This window comes from Penaeus japonicus, unplaced genomic scaffold, assembly GCF_977035675.1.
Source record: "Penaeus japonicus unplaced genomic scaffold, GWHDUDI00000001_assembly GWHDUDI00000022, whole genome shotgun sequence".
In the NCBI taxonomy this organism is placed as follows: Eukaryota; Metazoa; Arthropoda; class Malacostraca; order Decapoda; family Penaeidae; genus Penaeus; species Penaeus japonicus.
Window position 1 is genome coordinate 4,331,509 of NW_028234424.1, and position 12,500 is coordinate 4,344,008.

At 37.7% G+C, this 12,500-nt stretch overlaps 3 protein-coding genes and 1 pseudogene across 14 annotated transcripts in view; 2 read left to right on the forward strand and 2 right to left on the reverse strand.

The window, feature by feature from the left end:
• Positions 1-1,717, forward strand: part of LOC122262054 (putative hydroxypyruvate isomerase) — a 3,714-nt gene extending 1,997 nt beyond the window's left edge. The window contains exons 4-7 of the mRNA XM_043029971.2: positions 460-638; positions 913-1,032; positions 1,184-1,279; positions 1,422-1,717. Of these exons, the coding sequence (XP_042885905.2) occupies positions 460-638; positions 913-1,032; positions 1,184-1,279; positions 1,422-1,513 (487 nt within the window). The 3' untranslated portion in view covers positions 1,514-1,717. The remainder of the gene's footprint in view (positions 1-459; positions 639-912; positions 1,033-1,183; positions 1,280-1,421) is intronic.
• A 1,844-nt stretch (positions 1,718-3,561) lies between these two features.
• LOC147469261 (protein CFDP2-like) lies at positions 3,562-4,646 on the reverse strand (annotated as a pseudogene).
• Positions 4,647-5,427: 781 nt separating this feature from the next.
• Positions 5,428-11,440, reverse strand: Rpn8 (regulatory particle non-ATPase 8). The gene is made up of 6 exons (XM_043029970.2): positions 11,175-11,440; positions 8,714-8,799; positions 7,258-7,443; positions 6,905-7,006; positions 6,593-6,745; positions 5,428-6,378 (listed from the first exon to the last, which is right to left on the reverse strand). Exons 1-6 carry the CDS (start codon positions 11,347-11,349, stop codon positions 6,085-6,087), a joined length of 996 nt encoding a protein of 331 aa, XP_042885904.1. The 5' UTR covers positions 11,350-11,440; the 3' UTR covers positions 5,428-6,084.
• Positions 11,441-11,960: 520 nt separating this feature from the next.
• The window catches only part of Rbcn-3B (WD repeat-containing protein Rbcn-3B), a 64,776-nt gene continuing 64,236 nt past the window's right edge, over positions 11,961-12,500 (forward strand). For 8 of the 12 annotated variants that reach the window (XM_043029968.2, XM_043029961.2, XM_043029966.2 and 5 more), the window contains exon 1: positions 11,966-12,334. The gene's annotated coding sequence lies outside the window, so the exon portion shown is untranslated. Of the gene's footprint in view, positions 12,335-12,500 lie in introns of all 12 variants that reach the window. The other 4 variants (XM_043029962.2, XM_043029957.2, XM_086549330.1 and 1 more) reach the window with 2 other exon arrangements.

A 12,500-nucleotide genomic window follows, 5' to 3' on the forward strand; every position in this document is an offset into this window, starting at 1 on the left:
CCATATATATATATATATATATATATATATATATATATATATATATATATATATATATATATATATGTGTGTGTGTGTGTGTGTGTGTGTGTGTGTGTGTGTGTGTGTGTGTGTGTGTGTGTGTGTGTGTGTGTCTGTGTGTGTGTGTGTTTGTATATATATATTTTTTTTTGGGGGGGTCTTTTTTGAAAGATTAATTTAGAAATATTTAAATTCTCTCCTAGCATTATATTAGTGCTGGACATTACATACTAACAATTCCCTGATACTTTACTGATATTAAGACTATTGCACAGACCTAACTTTTGACAGAATTCTAATACTCGTCTGATTTATATATCCTCTAATAAATCAAATAACATTGACAATGGTAATAATGATAGTCTTTTCCTATATGCTAGTTTCTATTGGCCTTAAGAAAACATTTCCAAATTGTCAAGGAATAATTTCTTGAAATAGGTTGCACATAATGTCTGGACGACGAAGTCAACACTACGATGAAGAAAGCCACTTGGCGACCCTAGAAGCAAATTTATCTTATGCTGTTAGCCGCCTCTCTGCGGAGAACATTCTTGGCTTGATAGAACCCCTTAATCCTGTGTCTACTCCTGGGTACTTCCTCAATAGCTTTGAGACTGGTAAGAACTTTTTTCTGTATTTTAACCTTACATGTTGGTATAGTATACTTTTCTAAATGATTAATTTATTCTTGTATGTAAGATCCGTTTCATGTAATATAAATTATTGGCTTTCCCTGAGTCAATTTAAACTCGTACATACTAAACATCTGTAAACATCATAACGTTGTTAATAATGAAAAAGAGACAAAGGAATCTGATTTCTATTTATTTTCCAAGTAACGATACTGAGATACACCTATAAAAGGTGATGATGATTTTTATTTTTTCATAGCCCAGTTCTTGATAGAAAAGCTCAACTCCCCGCATCTGAGGCTGCAGCTTGACATATTTCACATGCAAATGATATGTGGTAATGTCACTAATAATATAAAAAAGTTAATGCCAATTGTGGGTGAGTAAATGGTTTTGTAGAAACAGATGTTGTGGCACATGTCTTAAATACTACCTCAGAAATGCCATATTTGGATGAAAATAGATCTGTTGCCAAAGTAGATTCAGGGCATAGAAAATCAGCTGTTAATACATTTACACTTTTGAATCAGGTCACATACAGGTAGCTCAAGCACCCCATCGCCACGAGCCATCCAGCCTGGGAGAACTAGACTATCCTTATATATTTTCAGTGTTGCGAGAGGCTGGTAAGTAGGGGGGACTGTATTTTGAGTCAGAGGGAAAGAACAAACTTTTTATATGTGAATTCAACATAAATCTGATTATATAATGTTGACATGTATTGTTTTCAGTTATTTGTTCATGGTAAACGAAACGTGTTTATTACAGGTTATGAGGGTTATGTTGGTGCTGAATATAGTCCATCAACAAACTCGGCTGCCTCCCTTCACTGGTTGGAGAAGTGCCAATTGCAATTTTAAACAAAATGTAAGAAGTACAGAATAGTGTTTATATGTATAAATCTGAAAAAAAATGTACCATTGTTAGTAGACGTTTTTACTTTTACCTTTTGAGCCCAGGGCTTTGAGTGTAGTTTTAGCTTTGTCAGATTTCTATGTATTTGCTTTCACCTGAAAGATTACCAAACATGGATACTACTAATTAAATATATTACAGTAAGTCAAGCCATAGTTTTAGGATTTTATTGGAAAAAAGTATCATATACCAAATAAATACAAATAGTTGGCAATGGCTGCAAACATGTTATGAAGCATTATGTATGTGCTGTTCTCACAATGCAAGAGATTTTATCCCCACCCAGAAAAGATTGTCAGTACAAACTCACAGATATTGTCAGTGAAAAATTCAGTCTTCCCTTAATAACGTTGAATATGAAATCACTCAAGCCCTTCCAGGCTAATGGCTGAAAGGGCAAATCACCACATCCACCCCTCACTTCCATCCAGGCTCAGTAGGAGGGATCAAACGACAGGTTTGATCGATTTGCCCAAACTACTTCCTTGGTTGTTCTAAAGGCCTCCTCCACCCAGTGTTGTCTCTGGTGGAGACAATTGGGTGGGGGAGTCAAGCCAAATATCCGTATGGCTTGAGTTGGAAGTCTCAGATTGCGAAAGTAACAGGCCCTATTCCAGTCTCATGGTGCAATTGTTGGTTGGACATATAATATCCTGCCAACTATGTCCCCATGATCTGGCGTGAGGACCTGTTACAAAAGGCATCAAAGCGCAATTTCAAGGCACAAAGTAAAGTCCCAAATTTCGCTGTCGTACAGTAAAAGTGACAATATCAGGTCCGTGAAAACAATTAGTTAGGTTCAAATACTCATGTGGAGCGAGTTCGTGGCTTCTACCGCCAGGCCTAGCTGTCTATTGACCTCCTGATCTGACAACCAAGTCATGGACTCCACTACCGAGGTATGTAAAGGTATGTGACTTCGATGTCTCCACCACAAGCACGTATCGACTGAGCGGGTTCTCTTGAATTTACAGCAAAAGGCTAGATATGCCCCCGACACACTTTACAGCAATTTCAGTTAGTATCAGATATACTGAGTCCAAGACATTCTTCGGATCGATGTAGACTGGAAACAATCCATGTTCGGATTCTTGACGGTGCCCTAAAATGATTCGAAACGCAAGGACACGGTCCACTGAGGAATTGCCAGAAGTAAGTCTAGATTGCTCCGTTCTTTGGTGTTTCAATACGATACGAATCAGAATGATGATTGTAAGCACCTCGTCTAGTATTCAGAGCAGTGTAATGCCTCGATGATTGTTCATTCCAAGGGATCCCCTTTCCCCTTCCAAAGAGGGATGACTACGCCTCTTAGCAGATCTGAGAGGACTGCCAGACTGCCAGTTGGCATCCAGGACAGCATGCAATCCGCGAACTATAGGTTTTCCTTCAGACTTAAGTAGTTCAGCAGCGAATTTGCAGACACCCACTACCTTAATACACTTTAATTTGGAGATCGCCTCCATAGCTTCTACCAGGATAGGAGGCTCCAGACTGAAGGGGGGGGGGGGCGAGATCATGATCATGGACCCACGTCCATACTAACCGTTGGGGCCTCAACCTGGAACAGCTGCTCAAAATACTCAGCCCAACTCTCAAACCCCCAACATGATCTGAGATGATCTGTCAATCTACTGAGTGAACTACAGTAGTGTTATTTAGGGCTTAGTAGGCAGGGCGAAGGTCATTTTCAAGGAAATTTCGACTTTCGACCTCCTAAGCAACTTCCTGTATATATATAATACATACATATATATAATATAGTACATTTATATATATATATATATATATATATATATATATATATATATATATATAATATATATATATTCATATATATATATACAAGTAAGAATGAATGCTAGTTCACTGAGTTTCCTTCTCTACTGAGTAAGTTTACATTATGATAAATGTATAAGTTTCCCCGAAGATTTCCAATGACTTCATCCACTGTCACTATGATACATTTCGTATTGCATTGGTGATTGAGGGTTCCAAATACTATCAGCTATGGAGGCGATAGTCTGGCGTCTCCTCCGTGACAGTGAGGCATGCATCCGTGCCCTCAATCGTCTCCTATGAGATGGACTCCTGAGCTGTGTCAAGCGTTTCACGTTCGAAGGTATCCCACAAAACTGCAGGATCTGTCAGATCGTCGAAAGCTGCAAACGATTAGAAATCGCCACGGCAAACCTCCGAGCATATTTCTCCCTCAGTCTTTCTAAATGGACTAGAGGATTTGAAGTCGACCCGGAGAGTTGCCATGACCAACCTATGATCGGTGCCATAGAACTTTGCTTTTTGGCAAATCCTGTAATTATGGCGGATCCTCCAACGAGTATTGATAAGGATGTGATCGATCTACTTGGCTGCATTGCCTGCATTGTTATACCATAACCAGCGATGCCGGTTAGGTCGCTGATACCAGTAGCCAGAGATCCTCAATTCTTGGGACCTCGCAAAGTCTCGAAGAAAAAGACCTTTTCTCACTGCCGGCATCAGTTCCCGACAGACATCTCGTAGCTCAATCACATCCAAGGACAGCCGTCTGTCACGGAAACGAGTTTGCCGTACATCTCTTTCACATCAAGTTTACCTACATCGGTAGGAGCGTGTACAACGATAAGAGACACGGTGCCAAACGAGTGCATATCTTAATACCATTATACGCCCATCAGCAGGAACAATCTCTACTACCGAAGGCTGGAATCTACTGGAGATGGCTGTGGTTACCCCTTGGAGATGGTGACCGTTGCTATGGCCCGACCAGTTGGTGTAGCCGCCCTCACTAATCGTGTCGCTGCCAGATCTTCTCGCCTGAGAGAGCAGTCACCTCCACCCTCAATCGTTTCGGTTACCTCGGCAGTAATGGCAGTCGATCATCCTGACGTAAAGAAAATATGTTCCATGACCCGGCCGGCGCTACCCTCCCCAGCCGTGCCCTTGATAAATGTGGTTGACGGGCGCCAGGTCCTGGCATGCGGGATTAACGAGGGTTTTGCATGTCTCAGGTAGGTTGGTCCGGTGGTCGTTCTCCCTGTTGGATCTATAGTCTGTCTAGTTTGCCGTTTAGGAAAAGAATTGCCCTTCCCCCCGGCATCTCTATTTATCTGACTTTTTGCTAGTCGGACACCGGGAGGCACACTGACAAGGACTGCTTCCCCAAAGTCACTCATTGACCCAAGGGAGATGGGGGCAGGGGTTGCTATGTACTGGTGCAATAACTTCATTAGGAAAATTGTGACACATAGTTTTCATTTCAGTTCATCAAATAAACCTGTCGTCTTGTAGTTTCTATAGTAACAAAGGCTTATATGTTTTATATCTCCAAACTGTGCAAATTTTGTATACATAAAAATATTTTACATATTTCTTGTACATGAAATATAAAAAACGGGGGAAATGGGATGGACATGCCCCAAAAAAGAAATTCTAGTCAATAATCTAGAATCCTCTTTATAAAAAAAAAAAATCATGTTTTTATATAGTTGACAAATATGTCTAGAACTTCTAGTTGGAGTAGGTAACTTTTTCACCCAGCATTATCATAATAACAATAATAATAATAATATAATGATAATATTACACATTGCTTAAAATGGATAAGCATCAATAACAACAATAAACAACAAATTGGAAAAAAGCTGATTGTTCTGCACAACCTAGATTTTTTTCCTTTGACAATTTCCATTAAATAACATCTAGAAAAAAGTAATAGTGTTTTCTTCCAAAATCTTGCATATCTTATCTCTCCCTTTCACCTATCCTGATAAAAAAGAAAAAGAATATTTGAAGATCACAATAATCCCTGCTATGGCATTCTATTCGAAGTGTCTTGGGATAAATAAATAGGCTGGAACTATATCCAACTTTTATTACCTGTCTTAAACAACAGAATTTAGGATTTTTATATAGCTAAGTTCTGCATGATCCTAGTCTCTGGAATAGAAGATGCTTATCTGTGAGGTACTGCAAATGATACATACCAAAACACCGGATATTAAAATGTACTCTTTCAGCATTTCTATATCGACAAATAAATAATTCAAGAATAACATTTATATGGAGGATATAATCAAAGCACATGCTTAGTTCATACAAAATAATTACTCCTATTTGTCATTGAGAAGGATTATAATTTGATTGTTTCACATTTATAGTTAACAAATTTATGAATGATTCAGTAGGACTTCAATCATACAGCAGAAAGGCCATTGAACATTGAACAAATAACTTCAGTAATACAACCAAACTCAATGAAATATCCTGTATATAAATAAAATTCCTTAGTTATATAAACCTTGTATTGCCAAAGACCTTAGAACCTCTCATGAATAAACTTAAATGTTACAATTTGAAAAAAATATTTTTTTTGAAATTTTTTCCTCATTATTTACTTCAAACCTATTATTAAACAACTGATGAAGTCCATTTCTGAATGATTTTCAACTTTTTATATCAAAGGATTTCATTATCATACAAAGAAATATTAATCCTAACCTACATTTTTACCCGACTATTTTTTATCGTCTGATTTCTTTTCATCTTTTGATTCATCCTTCTTTTCCTTATCTCCCTCCTTCTTATCCTTATCCTTGTCCTTGTCCTTATCCTTGTCCTTATCTTTTTCTTTGCCCTCCTTCTTTTCAGCATCTGTATTGGCTAACTTGTTGTTGATAAGATTGTGAAGGGCAATAACAGATCGAATGAGGGAGGCCAGGTACACCACCAGCATCTGGTCATTGGTCTTCACATACAGGGACTTGACTAAAGCTGGGTTGGTTACATCTGGCAGCAAGTTGAACATATCCTGCAGAAGAAATATAGTAACGAATATTAACAGACTCCATTCCACGGACGAATTTAGCTCACACGTTTCATTCTATATATATAAACATTTCATAGAATGTGTTTAAAGAAGTGCATGAAAGACAACAGATTTATAATCAAAGTGGAGGAACACCTACTCTAGCCAGCACACAGGATTAAATATGCATCTTCAAAAGAGATGCACAGAAACTCACCTGTAAGTGGTAAACGATGGTGTGATTTACTGGTAAGGTTCCATCTACAACTTGTCTTAGGTAATTTGCCACCTCACTGAGCTGTTTGTGTAGACCTCTTAATCCCAGCAACTGAGTGGTGATTCTCTGACCTAGGGAGCCAACTACTGTATCCTGTAATCAAATAAATGTGTTCTGATAAATTATGGAAAAGCAGATGCAAGTTGTAAAACATCATCAAACAGAAAATCAACTGTGAACCAGAAACTTTTCTTCACTATCACTAAATGCTCCAAATACATGAAAAAACAAGGAGCATTTCGCAAAACGTACCTTAATGTCTCTTAAGAGATGTTCTACACCAACTTCCTCAGCTTCCTCTGCACCAATCTCACTAGCTACGTGCTCAAAAGTCTTTGTGGTGGGGGTTCCATCCTTTCAAAAGAAGAATATGATAAATTGGTTTAAATATACATACTTATAGATATTTATGTAAATGTTTTTTCCCCATCTAAATATTCTTATATATTCATATCTATACGTATATAAAACAAACAAACAAACAAACAAACAAACACACACACACACACAAAATCTCATTTCACCTTATAAATATCAATCTCTTTCTGATCTTCTTATACAATAAGGTTTAAAAGAGTGAAAAACAACAACAAATGTACACTTACATCATGGACCTCTTCTACACTGTAGTAAGCCTCTGTGGGGAGACCAATGTTTGAGGCATGAGCATCGATGATGACCAAAACTGAGTTGTTGCAATACCGTCTGACCAGGTCATTGATTGCAATGTCATTCTGGTACAGCTTTGGGCCAGTGTGGTACCACCCGACAATCTTCTCACGGGCGTTGACCTGCGATGATTAATAATTAGTAAAGCTCTCCATGAATGGGAAGGAACCTAATCAAAGCAAACAGAAATCAAAGCTTGCAAGGGAAGGATGTTGAGAGGGGATAAAAAAATAAATAAATAAAAGAAAAGAAAAGGAGAAAAGAAAGAAAAAGAAAAAAGGAAGAAAAGATGTGGACTGGAAGAAAAACAACGAGAATAAAGAAGGAGAAATGAAGATAATTGTGGGTAATAGATGAGAGGGGGGAGAGGGAGATAAACAGAAAAGGAGGAGTAGAAAGAAAAAAAGAAAAGATTGATTTGAAATAATTTCTTACAAGCAGAATTTTAAGGAATTATAAAATATAGTAGACAGCATGTAGAACCTATCATGGTGCACTAAGGCATTATCAATTACAATCTGAAACATCTGAAAACAACAAAGAATACAAAAAAAGAAAGAAAATGAAAAAAAAAAAAAAAATAATAATAATAATAAAAAATAAAAGTCATTAACATGCAAATAATGTTTGGCACACAACTTCTGAAATAAAGTGTCTTTTGTAGTGACATTAAATGCTTTTAGACACTGACTAATTGCTGCATTCATTGCCAGGTGTTGGTCAAATTTTGGGAGACTATCTATAATAAACCTCATTCCTTACAGAAACTCACAAAACACCAACAGGACAAAATGCCCATCTCTTATACAATCAAAGAAATTACATCCTTTTTTTTGCCATATTGGTGGTAAATGTTCTAGAACATTTATTAAGGAGACAGCACTAGACATTTCAGCATGCATTCTTATTTTGTGGGCCTATTATATGAAACAATTGGGAGATATGGCATTGGTGCTTGTCTCTCACATTTCCACATCCACACAGGAGTAGAAAGCTGCTAACCTATACTCTACAGACTTAAGTCAGCAGGTAACCTGCAGTATGGAAGTTCACAGCTCTCACTTTCACAAGCAGAAATTAGATGGGAAGTAGTAAATATCTTAGTCAGTGACTCTGAAGACTTTCAGAGTAAAGATGGTGACCATGATCGTGATGGAAGTGAAACAGACTGCAAGTCAGAAGTCTAATTGCAAAATACTATGAAAATGCAACTACAACATTCATCTGCTAGGTCTAAGGCCACTAAAAGGCTTGGATCAGCAAGGTACACAAATATCAAAAGGAGCTCATCATAACATTTAAAGATGTATCACTACAAAAGACAATTACAGTGGAATATAGTTTTTTCATTATCACTACACTTAGCAAAATTAATATATCGAAAAGCCTTACCTTTTTGAACATGTGGTACTTATTTTCAAGGTAGTCATGGTCAAGGAACCAGACTGATTTATCCTTCTCATCTTCATCGAAGGGCACTGTAACAAAAAGCCTCTCATTACAGACTGATCTTATTAGGAACAGGAACAGAAAATATTATTATTGCAAATTTCTTGTTAGTGACCTAAAATGCCCAAAGCCATTCACATTGGGCTTTATATTTGCCTAATACTGCTCCCGCTGGATGGATAACAAGCCTGCACAATGCCCAAGTGCAAGATCTCTCCCCGCACAATGCTGCACTATGCCTCTATGAGCACTTTTCACCAGTCTGATTCAATGGGGTGATAATAAGGGGTTTTCCTATTTGTTAACATTATTTTCACAAGTAAAGAAAAATGTATCTATACAAATGGGACACCTATGAGTACGTATAAAAGCATGTAACAATGTAAATCGTATGTTTTGAGGGAGAGATCGTAATGTGATAGGATGTCATCCAGCAGGAGTGAAATAGTCCTATGACATGATATCACGTCATCTCGTGCCAATAGGCTAACAAAGCTTAGCTTAACCCTTTCCCAACGGTGCACACGCTACGCAAAAACCCCTATTCCGGACGATTGCAATATTGCATTGGAATCGTCACACTGGCATGACTCCCCGGAATTTAGCTGTGTCACACGAGTGTGACGCACCGTCGTCATGTTCATTTATTTTTCTATCACAAGAAATGGGGAGGGGGGGGGGGGCATTGTCATTCATTTTCTGCTATTGAATGAGATGTGCTCTAAATGCTTAGCTATCCCTAGATGTGTATATACTGAGTAATTATTCAGCTCAGGTACCAGAGGAAGAAATTTTACCCAGTCATTATCATATTTGTTCATGGTTGCCAGTTTGATGGTTAGTCATTTCATTTTGGAGAAAATACTGTGCCCTTGTTAACATGAAACTTATGAATAAAAGGTAATGACTGCCAAATACAAAGCTATGCAACACTCAGAGGCAACTATGCAAACCATAACTGATTTCCACTAAAATGAGTTAGATCATTTTATATTTTGTCACCCACTCAAAAAGCTATCAAATACAGGCAGTTTACAACATTGCTAAAGCCTGTCAAATGGTTTATATGTGGCACTCTGCCCATACGAGTGATTTCGGCTGTGGTATACGCAGCTATGAGTTCTGGTGGCTTTCCTCTTCATTGTAAATAACTTGTATATATTGTATATGAATTCATAGTGAGAAATGTTGAAGAAAGGTATGAATGATACTGAATATTTAAACATGCAAGAGATTTATTTAACGCATTTCAATTGAGCTTTCTAAAAAATACCTGTATATGATTGGTTTTGGCAAAAATCTTCAATGAAAATAAACTTGATTTTTGGCTTCCCATGAAACTATAATAATTCTAATATATTGAGTATAAACAATTTGTTTATATGAGACTAGAAACATGGCAAAACACTCAAAAAACGATTTACACAATGTTGTGTTTTGGTGGCTCACTTGGAAATAAGCCCCGTCTGAGTGGCTGGCCACGCAAAATACTACCCCTCTGCAATGAGTTACTTACTTGTTTACTTGGGTTTTCATATCTACTGGAAATCAGTCAGTTCCAAGCAGGGTTAACTCCAAAATGAGAGATGTGATAAATATAAATGTCAGTTGAATTGAAAATAGAGAAAACTACTAGACTTCTATAATTTTGTACAAAAATGGCACTCAGACTTACAACATTCAACCTCCCCTTCTCTGCTTTATACCTTATTTAAACCTTAAAAGAACCAAATCTAAAGAATTAAAAAAAAATTAAACTTCAGACCATTACAATGAACATTCAGTATTATTGGATAAAGACGCAACCACGCATAGTGAAAGAACAAACATTTCTGCATGACACATCTTTAATTATGACGTAACACCATAAAACCCTTTTCTTCCGTGAAAGGTTTCCAATGGAAATGAGTAGCAAAACTGAACAAAGCAAAACAAAAACTACCAGAAAAATATTGTGTTGTGCCTAGAGGGTTGGTTGCGTCTTTATCCAAATTTACCGTACATTATATAACTTGATCTTCAACTCAATTTTGTTCATTGTACTTAAGATCAGGTTGACTTGTTTCTTTTGTTTCTTCTTTGGACCCCTATTGTCTCTTCTTTCCATTGGAAATGGGGTTATTTGAATTCATTTGAAGAAGGATAAAATTTTATAGTTCCCCATAAACAAAGGCGTTGGGTAGTTCTTTTTTTTAATTAATTTAATGACTGTAGACTTTCCATCATAGATTACAAAAAGTTTCTCAATTGGATCTGATCATGTGGAGAGAACACGGACTATAGCCCTGTTTTGAAAGCCTCCTTGGAGAGTTAGTAAATTTTGCTTTCCTATCTAATGACTATTGCTGACTCTAGATGAATATCAAGACATAAGACAGGAGCCAAGTAAATATAATTTTCTCACCTGCATAAGAGTTAGAGACATCAAGAACACCCTTGGATCTCCAAGAACCAAGCAAGACGCCGACAACCCTTTTTGTGCTGCCGATTTTGGACATTCGCGTGAAATGGTCCACTACGCTCAACAGGACGAGCGGGTGGACCACAACTTTGTTCACAGGCAAAGTTTCCGTGGTCATCGTGCCGAATTATTAACAAAAATCCAGGAGAGAGTCGGCGCCACGGTTTCGCTTCCTCGCCAAAAGTTTGTTTTGATTCGTCACTCCGACAGAGCGTCGACCTGATGGATACATTTACCTCTTTCCGTTTTCTGGCGAGAAAGGAAGGCTCGGATACTGCTTTTATTTATTTGACTTGGATAATTCCATGAATTTTAATATGTGAAGTATGGTATATTTGAAATTACAGTTCTTTCGGCAAGTGATATGTAAAGTCGAAGGAATGTGTCAAAAAGTGTGCCGCAGAATTACCCAATAGGAAAACGGTTCAAAATGATTCTGAGTAGTGATTGGTTCTTCTATATCTAGCCAATAGAAAAACGTTTTAAGGAGAATGAACGTTTTCATTGGCTTACTTTGCCATTGCCAAGTGTCAAACCTTCCCTCCAGAAGAAAAGTGGCAATTCGTAAATAATTATCCAAATAATGAGTAAAATCTACATCAACTCAACGCATTGGCATTCAAATATATGAACTAGCAATTTATTTAGATCACATCGTAAATTAAATCCTGGAAAGAACGCCCCACGAGAAAGGAAAGAAAAGACAATGTTTTTATCGGATCGATTTTCATAGCAATGTTTACGAGAGTCAGATGATCGCGATGACGGACTCTGAGTGATCAATAATGGACGATTTATTACTCTTATTTCCGGGGATTACACGAAAATCAGAATATGTGATGGTGCAAAGACGGAAGGGTTTTCGCCAGTGTTAATAAGTGTTAGATGCTTTTTGTCCTGGAGCAGAAGGAAGAAGAAGAGGAACGTCTTCTCGCTCTCAGGTGCTGCTGTCTGTCCCTCTCTCGCTCTCTTTTTTCTTCTGACTCTTATTTTTGGTTCTAATAAGTCCTCGAATTTCGACTTCCGATTTTCGCCTCACTCAAGATCCCCTTCAACCACTCGTTTAAGCTCTGCCGCTGGCTTGAACGGGGAAACTCTCATATGTGAGTTGATCTGTATTGTGTTATTGGGTCTCGTGATTGGGAATAATTTTTGTGTTGATTTCCTTGTGTTTTTGGCTGTTATTGTGGTGTGTCTTTGTCCTGTGGGGGAAGTTAGATTGTGTTTAGTGGGTCAGACTAGAGTGTCAAGTTGTGTTTTCCTCTGATG